General features: G+C 34.8%; 1 protein-coding gene across 8 annotated transcripts in view; it reads left to right on the top strand.

Moving 5' to 3' along the window:
- The window catches only part of LOC124162739 (cleavage and polyadenylation specificity factor subunit 6), a 76,628-nt gene that overhangs the window by 47,266 nt on the left and 12,929 nt on the right, over positions 1–16,433 (top strand). For 6 of the 8 annotated variants that reach the window (XM_046539370.1, XM_046539368.1, XM_046539369.1 and 3 more), the window contains exons 13-14: positions 5,395–5,475; positions 14,747–15,654. In XM_046539370.1, the coding sequence (XP_046395326.1) occupies positions 5,395–5,475; positions 14,747–14,897 (232 nt within the window). In that variant the 3' untranslated portion in view covers positions 14,898–15,654. Of the gene's footprint in view, positions 1–5,394; positions 5,476–14,746; positions 15,655–16,433 lie in introns of those variants that run through there. The other 2 variants (XR_006865659.1, XM_046539371.1) reach the window with 2 other exon arrangements.

Raw genomic sequence — 16,433 nt, 5'->3', positions numbered from 1 at the left:
TCTTCAAAATTAATCTAGTTTATCATGAAATTGCAGTATGTTAGGAGGGAAAATTTCTGTAATTATGCCAAGTTTTCTGCAGAATTCGAATATTGTATCAGATTTTTTGTATTCACTTTATGGGTGATTTAAGCCATAAAAGAATTAGTACCAGTCTTGTCTAAGGAGAGATTTCTTGGGTTTTGCACGAGATCAGGTCCTCCCATGTCTCCTTCCAATGTTTTGATGGGTAACTCGCCTATCGTCTTCAGGGATTCAGGATAGGCGATGGGCGAGTTGCTCATCGAAATCTTGGAAGCAGACATGGAGGATGTGACCCGTTGCAAAACCGGAGAAATCTTTACACCCATGCCTCGCATAGCACAATTTCGATATAGCATAAATTCGTTCCTCGGGGAAACATCGTAACGCGGTGTAGCCTAATAAAAAAACTTTAATGCTATCATGTTAAAACGTGAACTTGCGATAACTACACACGAAATTGCTATCATTTTAGGCATATTAATAGTATTGCTTGCCTCAAATCTTATTTTTTGTTTATATATTAATCGAAATCCATTGCTGTGCACTGGCCAAAAGCATTACTCGTCATGCGGTCCAGATAGCCGGCCTACCAAAGTAATTTACATACTTGTATTGTTTGCTGGGAAAAAACCAAACATTATATCACCTGTTATATATGTAAATCAACCATGGGTACTAAATTTCCTGAAAATCCATGATTTTAGGTTGCATATTGCTGTTTATCTGCTTCAATTGACATGGAATAATCCTGCATTAGACCATGGTAATTAATCAAGTGTTTCATGCTCAATAATTTTGACATGCATTCATAAATCCATGACACCCTTTTCTATTAAAGGATTATTATTCAGGAAATAAAACTTTGAATATGAAATATATAGCCATTCTACCGGTGAAGTACCTTCTTCTTGCCTATACTCATGGTGCTGTTTTGCGGCAACCCTATATTGATGATTTGTGTAGGTCTTTTGCATCCAAAAGCAAGCCGCTCTCATGTGTATTCAGTGAAATTTTATAAGTTATTATTTTTTGTTAGCAATTGTGAACTTATATAACACCCTAAGTAATTCAGTTTTTCTTGCAAATAAAAGATTGATGTGGTAATGGTTGGTTTTTTTGTTTTAAAAGTGATCATAAGTAATCACATAACTGTTTCAATGAATGCATGTTTACTTTCAAGGCTGTTAGATGAGAATTTCCAGTAAGTTCATTTTATCTAATGCTGTGCAGTATTTATTTCCTGAGCGAGTCATTGAAAATTGAAAATGTGGTGAAAATTTGCAGGCATTTCGGAATTGTTAAGTGATTTTTTTGTTGTAGGATTTTGATTGTTTGAGGCATAACTTTGTGAAAGTGATTCATTATTAAAATTAGAAAGAAGAACTTTGTGCTTTCTTATGAATATTTATTTTAAATAATTTGGGAATAAATATTCATGTGAAAGCACAAAGTTCTTTTTTTTATTTTAACTGTAGAATTTTGTGTAGTTAGTGAATTTAGATAATTTTAAAGGATATCAATGCTGCCTGATCCACCTCCCAAAATCATAAATGTATTGCTACTGATGACTCTCTCTGGAGATCAGTATTTGGTGATACTTTATACATAAGTCTCATAGCTGGATTTGTTTTGTTGTAGCATTGAATCATCTTGGGTTTTTTCGGTATCAAAATATGAAATCATATGCTTAAAATCAACATGCCTTTATGCTTCTGGCTATGATGAACTTGGTTACAGTTTGGAATGAACCCTTCAAACATTTCAAGTTCTGATAAGGGTTAGGAAAGTTCAGATGAATTTTAGAAAGATCAGGGTTGGTTGCTGTCCATGATCAGGAGGTAGATGGTGGATATTTATAGATATGCTGAAATTCAAATGATATTACTGCTACTTGCTATTTGTATATGGATTTGTTTTTATAATTTTAAAAACATCAGCGTTTTGTATAATTGTAAAAATGTATGCGTCAATTAGTTTCGCATAATCAAGTAAGATTGGAGGTTGTAAGTCAGGGAATTTGAGTCACTTGAGAGGATTAATCTTGTTTAGCACATTCGTTCATTTAATTTGTAACACAACAGATTTGCTTCCAGTGGGAGTTAACTTGTGTCTGCTGAATTAAGTGAAACTATTAAGTAAGTTCTGTCCTATTTCCTTTTGTAGTAGTTATACAAAATTTGTGCAGTTCTAAGAAATTATTGTGTTAACTGTGGTAAAGTTTTATGGTTGCATTACACTATTTTCTTTAGTATATCTTCACACTATCCTGTCTTTATACGTAGCTCTATTTTACCCATAGTTTTCCAAATTTTTTGTTTGATGTTTATTTGAGACACTGTTCTAACCATCAGTTCATTTGATTGTTTTATGATTTACTTAAGTTGTGAATGTTGTGAGAGGATTGTGATTATAAACTATATGTTCAAACAAATGATTAAATTCTAGTTAGTGAAGTTTTAAAATGCCCATCCTGGGCCTGAGTTACCAATGGGTCACAAGAGCTGTCACTATATGGGTGGCATTTTACAGTCTTGGGTTATGCAGTCTGTGTTCCTATATTCCTATGGAGTGTGTTAGAGCAGCCCTTAGATGATAATGTAATCTCATGTTGCGCCCACTGGATAATAACTCGATACGTTACAAATTGTTTATGCTCAATTGGGTACCCCTTGGTGCCCTGCATAGAAAATCACTAGCAGGGCTGAATGTATTAAGGTCTCCCAAGTTTGAAGAATGTCTCACTGATGTATAGTTACTCAGCTCCTTAGTTATATAACTAGTGACTGAAAGTTCACTAGTTTTCTATCTACTACATCATGATTCATAATTGGCCATCCTTTGTAAATAATTACTTAATGCCCATGATGGTTTTTAGATTTCTCAAACTCTGAATTACATGAATTATTATTTATTATGAGTTCTGAATTTCCTTTTTGTTCTCTAAAAATCATGTGATTGTCTTTTTTTAATAGTGGGTTTAGACAAATGAAGCTTGATCAGGAGAAGAAGTTGTGCCTTATTGTGTTGAGAGTAATGGTTCATACAAGTGTAATGCTGAAGTGCTCCTCATTTTGAATTTACTCTGGTTCATTGATTTTTTGCCAATGGAAGTTTGCCACAATCCTTCTTAAGTCAAAGAACATACTTAACAAATTCCGGTGTAAAATGTTCGCAAATATTTTATTCACACGCTGTTAATGTTATTTCTTGTGTTATTTTTGATTATTCTGTTCCTCTTTTCTCATTGATTTTGACCCCTGCTTTTTTAATGTCAAAGAACAGCCATTTAAACCACATTCTCGTTTGCTGTTAGTAGTGGCTCTTCAAATCACCGTGCTGCAACTATACTGTGGAGCTTCTCATGCAAGATTGGCCTTAAATAAAACCATCTTTAAAGCAAATTGCAGAAGGCATTTGATTTTTAAAAATTCTGAAATTAAGCCAAGCTTTTAGCTTTGAAAGAGAATACCTTAAATGTTCCATGTACATCTTTTGCCATTTCTGAATGATTATCCCTATGCAAATTTTCTCCTTAGTTTATCTGAATCAAAGAATCTGGCCAAGATCAGTGGCTTAATTAAATTACAATTCAGAGGAAACTTCATTCATTACCTTTTTGTGCAATTGTTTTCACAATGCATGTGTAAGCATTTGCTGTTATAATCAGCAAATATACTGCTCTTATATTTTTAATAGGTGTCATTGTGGAACATATTTTAACTCTGCTAAGCGTTTACCGAGTCGTTATGGGAAGTAAGGAAGGCTTTGTGTCGAGTTTAGCTGAAAGTTACTGATATTTGTGCAGAAACTTTTTCAGTCTGAGTGAGTCCATTTTGACTTATTTCAGTTATGAAGGAGTGTAGATGCATGTGACCATTTGCTTTCCCGTTTTCTCTTTGAGGCCTAAAGCAGAGGGGTATTTTCGTGTACCCCTTCTTACTATCTCCAACGTGGTCACTTTTCCCTCGTGTGTGTTCCACAAATCTAGGTTCTCGGAACTTAAAAAACCAATCCATACAGTGAACCTGGAACAATTTTCTCCATAGTATTTGCTCATCATCTTAAAAAATTGTGCCTTTTCCCATGTCATCCCATGTGTGAAATCTCCGCAGCTAATTTTTTATAAGGTGCTGGTGTTTCTTCCATATTCGAAAGGTTTCTTAAAAATGTTTTCAGCATAGAAATAATTTTTTGCCTTGAGTTCAATTCTTCTTGCTGTAGTAATGAGTATTATTTTGCATGATTTACATACGTATATATACAGTTCCAAAATTGAGGGTGGTCAGATGGATGGTATGGAGAGAACGCTGGAGTTAATTAATGAATACGAGTTAAATAGGAGAATAGAATTTATTTCTCTCTGCTTAAGCTTTTAATGGACTTGTTGTTTTTCTAGTAACCTTTATGTATGGACAATATGTATTTGAGGAAGCCTTGAGATAATCAGTCTTATATAATCAAAATTGTTCGCATATCATTTTTCCAAAATCTAAAACAACTTGCAGGTACAAAATTATGGATCTGAGTCCAAATGAACTCAAATTGATGAACACTGGCAAAATAGTTAACTTCATCATCTCTTCAGCTCCAAAATTTTCACGAGCTATTTTTAAGCCTTACTCTGATTTTTTCAAATCACTCCAAATGCTTCAAATTCATTCTCTTATCAAGAATGGCCAATTCAAGCCATTATAACCCCAAATTTTACTGCTCACAGTTTCCACTGAGGTTTTATCTTGGCTGAAAAGTAAGGAAGTATATTGGGGGATGTGGTTGCAGATGCATTCTGCTTTTTGTTTTTCTTTTAGAATTTGAGTTAAGCCTGATTCAAGTTTCACAATTTTGTTTCTGTAATTTGTTTTTAGTATCAGAAAAACGATGAGCTAACAACTTTGATTGCTTGAATAATTTTTAACTAGTCTATGCAATAGGCCATGCTTAGGCTTCGAATGAAATTTGACTTATATAAATTACAAACATAATATTTAAAACTTTGATGAAAACACCATTTCTTAATTAGCTATATTTTGACTTATTTTGAAACAGCCTGTTAATTTAATATATGCTTTAAGTGTTAACATTTCAAGAAATGATAACTGATCTGATAGGTTGTATTATTATGTTCTTAACCGTGAGTTACTTTTTATTAACTGGTATCAATGTTCAGGTTTGCAACTCTACATTTTATGGGCAGGAATGTTAGGATTAGTGATATATTAACTGTTGATATTGTAGGAAAGTTCTTGAAATAGTAATGAATATCTCTCAAGTAAAGAGAGGCTCTTGTTAAGGCATTAGTGGTAATTTACATGTGGAAATGATTTTTATTTAGCTCAGCATTTAACGTGAGTCAAATTTTGTATTACTTAGCTCTACGCGTCAAGGTGTACGACCCCGGGTGAAGTCGCCTGAGCCTCCAGATGCGGCAGCTGTTTTGGGATCAAAGTCTAGGTGAGTATTACTTTTAGCTTGATTGCTGAGAAAGAAATAGGTAACAGTTATTACTCATGAACTGTCTCCATGGAGATCGTCTTTTTAGTAATTAACTCTTAATCTTATTTGGGGTTGTTTCATATTTCTTAATGTTTTCCAATATGCTGTTGGATTGTCACGAAAGGCTGAATTTTTAAATACATATATACGTGAACGTTACATGCTGTGAATTTTATTTCTGCTTACGAAATCTACAGAAGACTCAAAAGGTGTGTTATGTATGGAAGGTATCTACTGGTATTTTTTTGCTATTCATGTATTAGTTGTCCCCTTGAGAAATATGTGTATTTTGATTTGGGAAGGAGCATGAATAGACTTTCCCGCTTGTGTTACCATCAGTTAATTAGGTGATATATGAAAGCATTTGTTTTGCCGCAAGTGCTGCTATTAATGTCTCATTGTACTCTTTCATCTTAGGTTTTACCATTTTTCACAAGTATATTACTGATCTGGTAAAAATTCACACAGTAGGATATTATTTTTTTGTCACATACTCACTGTATTACACGTACTCATAAAAGAAATTATAATGAGTTGCCTTCAAAAACATTTTCCTATTCATAGTTATGAAATTAATATCAGGAGTACCCCAACTTCGCTAATATCTCCTCAGCAGTAGAATTCTATCTGAAATGGTGTTTCCTTATTCCACCCTTTATTCCCATCTCGTACAATTTGATAATGTCTACGCCTCTTCTCCCTGTATCTTGGATATTTATATTTTCCTGCTTCTACTCCCTCATCATCGTTCTGTTATTACTGCTTATATTGTATTCTTCGCCATGATATTTTGCTTTTTCTCTATTCTTGTAACTACCATAATATGGTACATCGCCAGTTTTTAAGGATTCAATTTAGGAAAAATTCCATTTTCTCCCCTCTCTATTACTTTTTACGTGGAGGATTTTGTTGAAAATGTAAGGACTATATTCAGAGATGTGCAGTTCTTGTCTGCTAGCTGGGATTTCAATCCAACATGCTTGTGGAAGCCTAGCCTCTTAAAAGAACTGCTGGGCTCAGTATTCAGCTGTGGTCTGGTTTTAGGGGGGACCAGGATATATTTTTTTCTTTTCATGTAATCGGTTGGTTACCATAGTTTACATCAACTTCATATTCTCCACTTATTAGTTAGTCAGCCTCCTGTAATTTTGTTGTTAGTGTATCAGACAGATGTAAGGTTAAAACCGAAGCATTTGATTAATCAATTCAAACACCCCTATCCTTAAAGAATACTATGAAATATGAGGAATTAGAAATCGAAAACTTTGTTGTGTATTCAATACATTTTTGTTGAATAAATTTCACTGTGGCTCTCTTTACTTCCAAGTTTTTATTCGCCTGTATTTGCGTTATGAATCCATGATGAACAGATAATTGTTTCAAAACTCTGACTTCTGATTGGGAACTATTTTCAACCATGATCATAATTGTGATGGGTTGCAGTGAAATGGTGAAACAAGTATATTTATGCATGAAATGTAAAATGGGCTGTTTATTTTTTTGTTATTTTAATATCAAGACCTTTTTCAATGTCTGTTCATTCTTCCCTACCAGTCGAGAATGCATAGAAATTTAAAGTGGTTGTGGAAACAAAGTAGTGGTGGAAAATTTCTAATTTTTTTGTCATTTGATTGTGGAAAAATTTCGCCTCATCTTTTATATCTCGGACAATTTTTTCAGTCTTGATGAGGCTGAATTGAATTTAATCTTAAAGTTTGTATCTGAATTGCAGATGCTTATTTCCAATCATGAGTGTCCGATTGTTACTGTTTTTAATTTCCATAATTTTTATGTGCAAGGTTTGAATGAAATTCTTGATTTGATTAATGAAGTTTTATAACGAGAAGTTATTTCAACGTAAAACCAAAGAAATCCTGTTCTTTCATATTTTGGTTCTAGTCTCGTAGCCAGAGGGGAATTACTCTGAGACTGCAAGATAACTGCTCTTGCTTGATTTTTGTGCTTGTTTATGATGAAAATACATTTAGCCAAAATTCTTAAATACAAGATTGTTAATTATTTGGTGTGTCAGGATTTTATTGAGTAAGAATTTTCTACTCTGGGCTATAGTTTTGTTCCACCTAGATGCGGTTATCTCTAAAACATAGACATTAAAGTCTTGCAGCCAAATGAAACTAATCTGTCCAAAATCTTAGTTAGCCATGGGAGAAGTTCTTCATATTTTAAACTTAGTTCCTCATATTTATGTAAGAAATTTATTAAATGCTAGCTGCACTGCTCAATTTTTGGTAAACAATTACTTTCATATGAGTACTTTCTAAGATTTATATTTAAGTATTGAAGCAGTGACTATTTGAGAATTTGAGACTTATATCCAAAGTCTCAAATTTGCCTGTAATTTAAATGCTGGTTGATAATATTTACTGTGGTGTAATTCATGGTTTTTGGCACCAAATGCATTATACCAAACGCATCTTATCTTGTGAGTGACCTTGCTAGTGAAGCATTTCCTATGTAATTATTATATATTATTTTAATAGTAATCATATGGAGCTTCTGTCATATATGTTGTCTGAAGACTTCAACACTGATAACCATAAACATATGTTGTTCTAGTCAGTGTCTTCTATGTTAACTGTTGTCGGCTATTTATGCAGCGGCTTTTTCTCTGCATGTATTAAGTCATTCATTTTAAGTAACCATTATATTTATGAGTGTTGATTATTTCGTTAAATGTGATTAATTAATTTCCGTATGACATGTGTATTCAAATTCCCTTACATTGCTAAAATCTGTTTTGAGTGGCATTTCAAGATGGAAAGAAAGGTGAATTAGATGTCCTGGGATTTATCCCTTAAATTAAAAGTGCTCATAACTAATTCAAAGATCTAAGTTAGGTATTTCAGGGCTTTATTATCATGAGATTGCTGTATGTTCTATCTAGCCACACCATCAAATTATCTTGTAAAATCATAATTGTCAAGTATAGTTTTTATTAGGCCACACATCAGTTCGAACTTGCATGTTTAATGCTGTTTCCTAAGTAAGTGTTTGTCATACATCTTGGCCTTGAAATTATTATCTTGTTTGAAATAATGTTGTTTTCTTTGGTTTTGATGTATGTTTGATGTCAACGGACATGGCTGAAATGACTAGCATGTGATTATTTTGGCCAGCACTGTCTCACTTATATCCATTATGGGTGTTGTATATTCTACATGACAGCTGCAATTTTATCTCAAAATTTTTAGATAAATTTTGAAAATCTTCTTGAACTTTGTTTTAAAATAAATGCAAGTTTATCCATGAGTGAAAATGTTCTGTTACAAACAATTATAGTGGAACAGCAGTTTTCTATCACTCCATGAGAAATGTGTTAGGTTGGGTGTAAGAACCTCATTCCAATTTATATGCAACAGTTAATCTGTTGATAATATTAGGTCTTCTGAATTCTAAGTATTATATTCACATCGAGTTTAGATGATAGCATTCTTATTTGGGGCACTATAATTAAAAGTATCTTTCTACCTCATGGCAATGGCTTAAGGGTAATTTGTGGTCTTCAAATTATATTCACTTCAATGGAATAATTAAATAAGTTGTGGTATCATGTGGTTGTTAGGGGGTGGAGTTAGAGTGAAAATACCAGTGTCATCATTTTTTTAAACTATTGGCAAAACTATTCAATAGTTTAATAAAATATGGGTTGGTTCCCTTTTTTTCCAGTTCCTGTTTGATTCATAGCATTGATTCTCAGTTCTGCTTCCTGGTTCCATTTCTTAACTTTGCATTCAAATAGCTCAATTTTCAATTGCAATAGAAATTTTTGGCTGATTACGATGCTTATCTAGGATATTATTAATTGCACTCAAAGAATCATCTAATTAACAACATAATATGGCAAAAGACTGCAAAATTGATGAGGAAGAAACAGTCAAAACACAATTTTATCTACAATTTGTAGTGCTTCTGTCAGTACGTTGCAGTCCTTGCAGCAAAATTTAAAGAAAAGATAATTTGTAAGGAAGTTACTATGAACATTAAAAATTTAATACACTTTAAAAATGGAAGTGACTGTTTTTTTTTTCATGTGGTAAGTAACTTGCTGAAGTCAGTTTTTATTGCATCTACCTTAAAGCTCTCGCAATGCTCTGAGAGAAATCTTAGTTGTTAGAAAGTTGAGTACGAGGTGTTAAAAAAATTTTACCTCGCCCACTGTACTGCATTAGGCATTGGTTCGGGCACCCAGGGTCTGTGAGGATACGCTCTTGAGGGCAGGGAGTCAAGTTCTTGGCTGGGAATCTAGTCCCCATGCTCCTTGGAAGGGGAAAGGGCAGATGAAGGAAAACGGGGAAGGAGATACTGCCATGATGAGAGCCCAACGATAGAGAAGGAAGGTTAGGGATGGGAGAGTCTCGACACAGTAACAAGGGCGACGTGAGCTACCATTATCAAAGCCGAATTTTCTGTTCCTATAGAAATGGAAGAATATTCTATGAGGGAGAGCATAGCATAGATTTTTCTCTAGATACTCCTGGAGGAACTGTGATGAGGACCCAAGGGGGGTCGTTAGAAGGTTACAACGCAACAGGCTGGGACCCAGTAATTCAACTGATACGCCCATGAACCTGGGGAGGGAAGTGAAATGGGAAGGAGAAAGGATGGAGGTGCCGCCGCATTAGGAGCCCGTCGATACCTCCAGCATAGGGATAGGAATGGAAGGGTTGGATAGGGTACACCCTTGCCACTATGAAAGTGACTAGGGCCCCCTCTACTAGCAAAACCATAATTTGTTGTGCCAGCGATTTTGTAAGATTTTTCTATAAAAGAGAAAAATCCAAAGATCAAATCGTTGGATACTCCCGGTGGCAATGAACTCTTGATATAGATATTTAATTTAATTTTTAATTGATCAGTACCAGGTATGTGGAGGAAGTATTGCACAATAATTTTTTCCGTCACTCATCCCTGAAGAATATTAGCTTAGTTGATATTTGTGCATTATTGCTTGATATACGACTTAGAAAAGGAATGGGAACAATGAGAGTGTGACACCACCTCTGTACTGGCAGTGGTATTCTCTCTGTGGTAGACTTGGATTTAATTATTTGTTTAGACTCTGCAATAGTCCCCTGCAATTCAGTGGGTGTGGAAAACTTGTTTGCTCCTTGTACTCGAGGAAGATTTTTCTCTGTGCATCATGAGTTCTTGAAGATACAATTGATCTGGACTTAATCCAGTTTTTTACTGCACATAAAAAATAGCTTATTCTTTTTTTAGGGTGGTAAAAGCTGAATCTTCTGTTGCCATTGAAAGTTGACCAATTTACGTGCTAAATAAAGAACCTGACGTAATGAAGTTGATGGTGGGTGAATAAACCTTGTGGGAGTTATGCATGCTAAAATAAAATAAAGGCACTATGTGCTTCACATACTTGTTTTAATATTCTGCAACCGGTTTCAACGTGTTCATGGAAATACCAATTTTCTGTATATTCTTCACCTGCTCTTTGGTTTAAAAATCGTTTTACCGAAAGTCATATTTGTATAAAAACACGCTTAAAAATTATTCCTGGCCAAGGTATGGGCCAGTTGATGTGATAAACCTTGCCATATATTCGATGTAACACTCCTGATGGTACGGTTTGTGTGTTGGCCAGACTGGCCGCCAAATAAAGACTAGAGCCCGTGAACGTTTTAATTTGTTTTTAAACTGTGACAATAAATCTGTTTTTGCTAAACATCTATGTGACATGTTACACAAGACAAATTTTTACACATGTATTTTACACTCTTGTGGCAAAGGTAAGAAAATGGACTTCCTAGAAAACTTTGAAATTGTGTCATATTCAAAACTATTTTGTGAGAAATTGCTTAATGACATTGTGCCAACCCACTTGTCACCCCTTCTCAGCGTTAATCTCCCCCACCCAACGATACCATCCAATTCCACACCCAGATCCCAATAGTAAGTGACCTTCACCACTCAAAACACCAACCTTCACCATGCCTCCTAATTCCACATTACCTACTTCCCCTCCCCCACCTTGCAGTATAAAATGAACTCTGGCTTGTTAGGAGGTGGTAGGTTTGCTTGAAAATGACGTAGAACACGTTGAAACAGGTTGCAGAGTGTTAAAATAAGTGTGGAAAGTACGAAGTGCCTTTGTTTTATTTTAGCCTGACCTAAATCTAAAGTAGAACCAATGAAACCAACCCATTCTTTAATATCACTATCAGAAAAACAGAAGTTATATGTGAGATGTTGCATTTCTGATGTTGCTAAAAATAATTATTTACTTTTACTGGATCTACTGATATTCATTGGCTTTTATTAGCCCTGAGAAATCATGCATTCTGAAGATATTTTAATGCGCTTCGATACTTTCAGACTGAATGTAACTGTAATTTCACCATCCATTTTGTTAGGGGTATTACTTTTTTTACTTATAAATTATAAATCTTTTGTTTTGGTGTTACTTTTATGAGAACATTTGCCGCAGTTTGATAACTCATAAGAAATGTTTAAACAATATGGAAAATATAAATTTAAAGAAATAAATTGAGTGATCCTAGTTAGGGTTAGTACATATGCCTTCACATTCATCAGTTGGTTATGTCATTCTACTTTTGTCTGGAATTCAACATTGTCACTACATCCTCTCTGTTCAGTTTTATTTCTTTGTCATAATATCATCTTAGTGGTATTTTGACATTTACAATGGGTAAAATTATTTTTATCCTCTGATAAATGAATTTATTCGGTAATTCATTTCCCCCATGTGTCATTCTTTTTGAGCCATTGAAGGTCTATAATGGTTACCTTGTTTTCATTCATGTCTTAGTTGTCTATCCAGTGGTATTAACAATTACTAAGGTTTTAAGGATTGTTTTATTTTCAATATATTTTTTCTCTTACGAGTAGAATTAACCGAGAATGAGATTTCAATTAAACTTAGCAGAATTGTATGTTACATTGGGTCAAGAATTCTGTGTAATTTTACGTGCCCACATGACCTATGAATTAAGATAGTATCTATTGAAATATGTAAAAATATGATCTGCATTATGTGGTGATTACACATTCACTGTCTCGGCGAGCCGCTTTTTGACAGGGGGAGAGCAGCTCCTGGCTTCCACCATCGGGTAGACAACTCTGTAGTAAAGTTTTTTCATTAGCTCATTGGGAAGGGCCTGCTGAATTCTGTTATTGTTAGACACTCAGTTGTTTTCCACTAGTTTCTCTGAACTTTGGATTTTGTGATATTGTTCAGGACTGTCTTATCTGTAACCTTGATTATGATATAGATTGTAAGGTCATCAAGTAGCCTATGCAGATGGGTTCTTTACTCTTATTTCAAGCTTAGATCACGTATCTCTGTGAAGCATAATATCCACGGGAAGCATAATCGCCGCCTGCTCTACAGTGAGCCTTTGACAACCCATTGTGGCTCATTTCCTTTGATACTTATGCATCACAGAGGTACATGGTGGAGGCTTGAGAAAAGGATCCATCTAAGTGGGCTACTTGTTGATGAGGTTACAGTCTATCGAAAATCAAAGCTCCATGTTGTGAATCTTCCAAAACAAGATTATGAAATTTGGACTATAAGGAAGCTAAAAGGGAAAAATGTTGGAGATCTTCTAATTGATGATAGACTTCAGCTTTTAGGCCCTATCCTTTGAGATAACAACATTGTTGATGACATTGTGCTGCCCACCCAATGGTTGTGGCTTGGAGCACCCCTCTTTCTGAAGAAAGATCAGTATTAAAGATGGTGAACATGATGACACTGCATAATGGAGGTTGTGTTTTTAACCAGTTTGCTTGTTAATACATATATCGATTTGTGGGTCACAAGTGCTTGTAAAATTGCTCAGAATTCATTGTCCTGATGCAGTCTGCAATCTTGCTGATTTTCATTGAAATTGGAGTGTTATGCTTTGTTTATGTTTCTTGTCTGCTTCTATCTCAAGATGTAATGCTCACTCAGTCAGCAGTTGAAAAAAATCGTTTTATCACAATGCTCTGAGTGCTACAAAACTGTCAAGAAATACTTGTGCAGTTCATAATTATGAGAATAAATAATTTCTTTGATAGGAGGTGCTTGTGCCCTTGATATCTTTAATTGTGATGATGTTGAAACTTAAAAATATATTGCTTTGTTGTAATAGTGAGGGATGAATAGGGAATGTGCAGTTCAATATGAAGAATCTTGTAAGTCTGATTATTCCTTTACGTATAACACATTTTCTTGCCTTGCATCATAACAGGTTAATGGGTCAATTGTAATGTATGAACATTATTGGTGCCATTTGATAAATGGATTTCTGGCCCTTTGTAGTTAATAGAAGTTTGATTATTGAAATTGACTCGGGGATGAACAGTTTGTTTACTAACATGGGTTATTTGGGAGATAGTTCAGTTAAACATCAGTGTGTAGTTTCTAATGTGATCGAGTATTGTCCAATTGAATTATTAATTGTGAAACATAACTTTTCTGTTGAATAGCTCACTAGAAGTCATTTAGGTATTAGGGGGAAAGAATAACAATAGTGAAAATACGTCAAGTAGTCACATGAATGCCTTGGTGGTGATATTTTGTATGTACTACTATTTTTTTTTGTTGGAATTTTTTGCTGAGCATCATGATGTCAAGTGTATTTACATTGTGCTTTCCATATCTTTATCAGGTACTTGACTTGTCATTGTTTCCAGAGATTAACACGTTGCGTACGGGGGTATTTAAATTCCTAGGAACGCCGATTCTGGGTGGAGGTGTTGAGATTGGAAATATGCCTTTGGTTTAAACATGGTTAAAAAGCTAATGTTTAGAATATAGCTTTACCCAATCAAACGTTCTGATGCATCAATTCATTATGAATAACGAACGACAGCTGAAAACGTACTAACGAATACGTGTAGTACGCTTTACAATTCTTTAGGTTGACGCACCTAAATGACGAGAATCTTCGCCATCCGTCCGGAACGTTCGGGAAAAAAATGACGAGAATTCTCGCCATACGTACGCAACGTGTTAAAAAGAAAGGTTCATGTTAGTAACGTATGAGAGTTATAATGTACCATTTAAGTTTACATTTATTGTGTTTTGATTGCTTACGAGTGCTGGATGAATTTTAAAAAAAGTCGACTTTTAGCATTGTCAGAGTTATGTCATGTTTCTTTGAGATGTTACAAATTTCAATGTCTCTGCTTGGACCTGCCGAATGATGGTGTCGATGCCAATGTCCTGGGGTGCGCCTTGCAGGTACTACGATGACAGGTACCGGGAGCGTGATCGGGAGAGGGAGCGGGAACGAGAGAACAACCGACGGGAACCAGAGCGCGAACGTGACCGTGAACGTGAGCGGGAGCGGCGAGAGGAGAGGGAGTCGTCTCACAGGAGTTCACGGCATTGAAGTGTCGACCGCTCACAGTGCGAGGCACAAAGGAAGCCTTTGCAACGGCAAGAGTTGCCCTTCATTACCTTCAGTAATTATCCATATTCATTTCTCTCTTGTGTAATTCTCCGTGCTTTTTTTTTGCTCTGTTAGCTCAGAAAGCAGTTGAAAAGAGAGAGATAGCATTGTAAGAAATGAGATTTTTAAAGCATTAAGTTGGTTTTTGCCAGTTTCTCTGAAAGCATAGCACCGAAAGTATTTTTGTTGTTAGTTTTATCACCTTTCTTCTTCCAATGTGAATCATCCTAGCCTGCATTACGTGCAGACATATGTAACATTCCATCTTTATTTCATGGCTGTAGGTCCCCCCTGGCAATTTTTTCCACCAGAGCATCGGATATCGTTGTGTGCATGGCTTCATGGAATAGGTTGATGTTCAGGAATTTCTCTCTCACAATTTTTGCTCTTAGTGCGTTTACTTAGTGTTTAACGATTTTTCATTGATTTTGAAAGGAAGTCTTTGTTATAACTACCTGTTTCTGGTCCTTGTGAACTGACAAATTAGGAACATCCCTTTAATTTTACAAGAAGAGTTCACTTATTGTAAAATGTATTGAACTCTGCAACTTCATTAGTGTAGTGAATAAATGTTAACAAGAAGATCACGTGTGGGACTCACCATGGTTTGAATGAAAGAAGACTGTTTCTGAATGACTTAAGAAGATTGTACAAGAGGAATATGAATTAATAAAGAGAAGAGAAATATTAGAATTTATGTAAGTCTTTGAGTTATTGCTGTTGTGTGTGGCTCTCATGTGTCATCACTCAATAGTAAATTTCTGAAACCTATTCTATGTTTTCTGTGGAGAGACAGTGATGTGTCTTGAATGGCCTTCAGTGTATTTTTGGTAGTAAATTCAATGTAATTTTTATCATGTAAAGTTGTATAATTTGGTTCTCAATCTTTTTTATTTTAGAATGTGAAATAACTTGAGATGGAGGGAAGTCAATTTTAAAGTCACGTTCTTTAACTTTTGATGGGCATATTTTTCCAATTTAAATGGAAAGGTAAATTTAAAGGTAAAAGGTAATTTCATTTGGCTTTATATTATCACTGGACCATTAAGGCAAACAGTTAAATTTTATATTTTACCTTACCTCTTCAAGTTGTGTTTAACTAATGGCATTTAAGAAGGGTATGCAAACGAAACAATGCCATTCCACCTCTTGTTTATCCTTCCCTGGAGATTTTAAATTCATGGTCTCACCTTGCTAGGCCTTTGATGCTAAGGATCTCTCATTCAATTGGAATGGGTTACAGTTTTGCTGGAGGTGGTGCATCTTCATGATCATTGGAAAAATGTAAGTAAACAGGATGAGTTTTCTACTACTTCGTCAATGTAAACAATGTCTATTGTTTAAAATACTGTGCTTATGAATTTGTTTGGCTGTAAGAAATAGTATTTTGTATCAATTTAATGGGTGTCTTGTCAATGTCCTGAATGTATATCATTTTTTTTTTAATTCAAAGAACTTCTTAGTTGTTGTCCATTT

This window comes from Ischnura elegans, chromosome 7 (genome assembly GCF_921293095.1).
Source record: "Ischnura elegans chromosome 7, ioIscEleg1.1, whole genome shotgun sequence".
Lineage (NCBI taxonomy): Eukaryota > Metazoa > Arthropoda > Insecta > Odonata > Coenagrionidae > Ischnura > Ischnura elegans.
The sequence above is the reverse complement of the archived record's forward strand: the minus strand, read 5'-3'. Positions and strand labels throughout refer to the sequence as shown.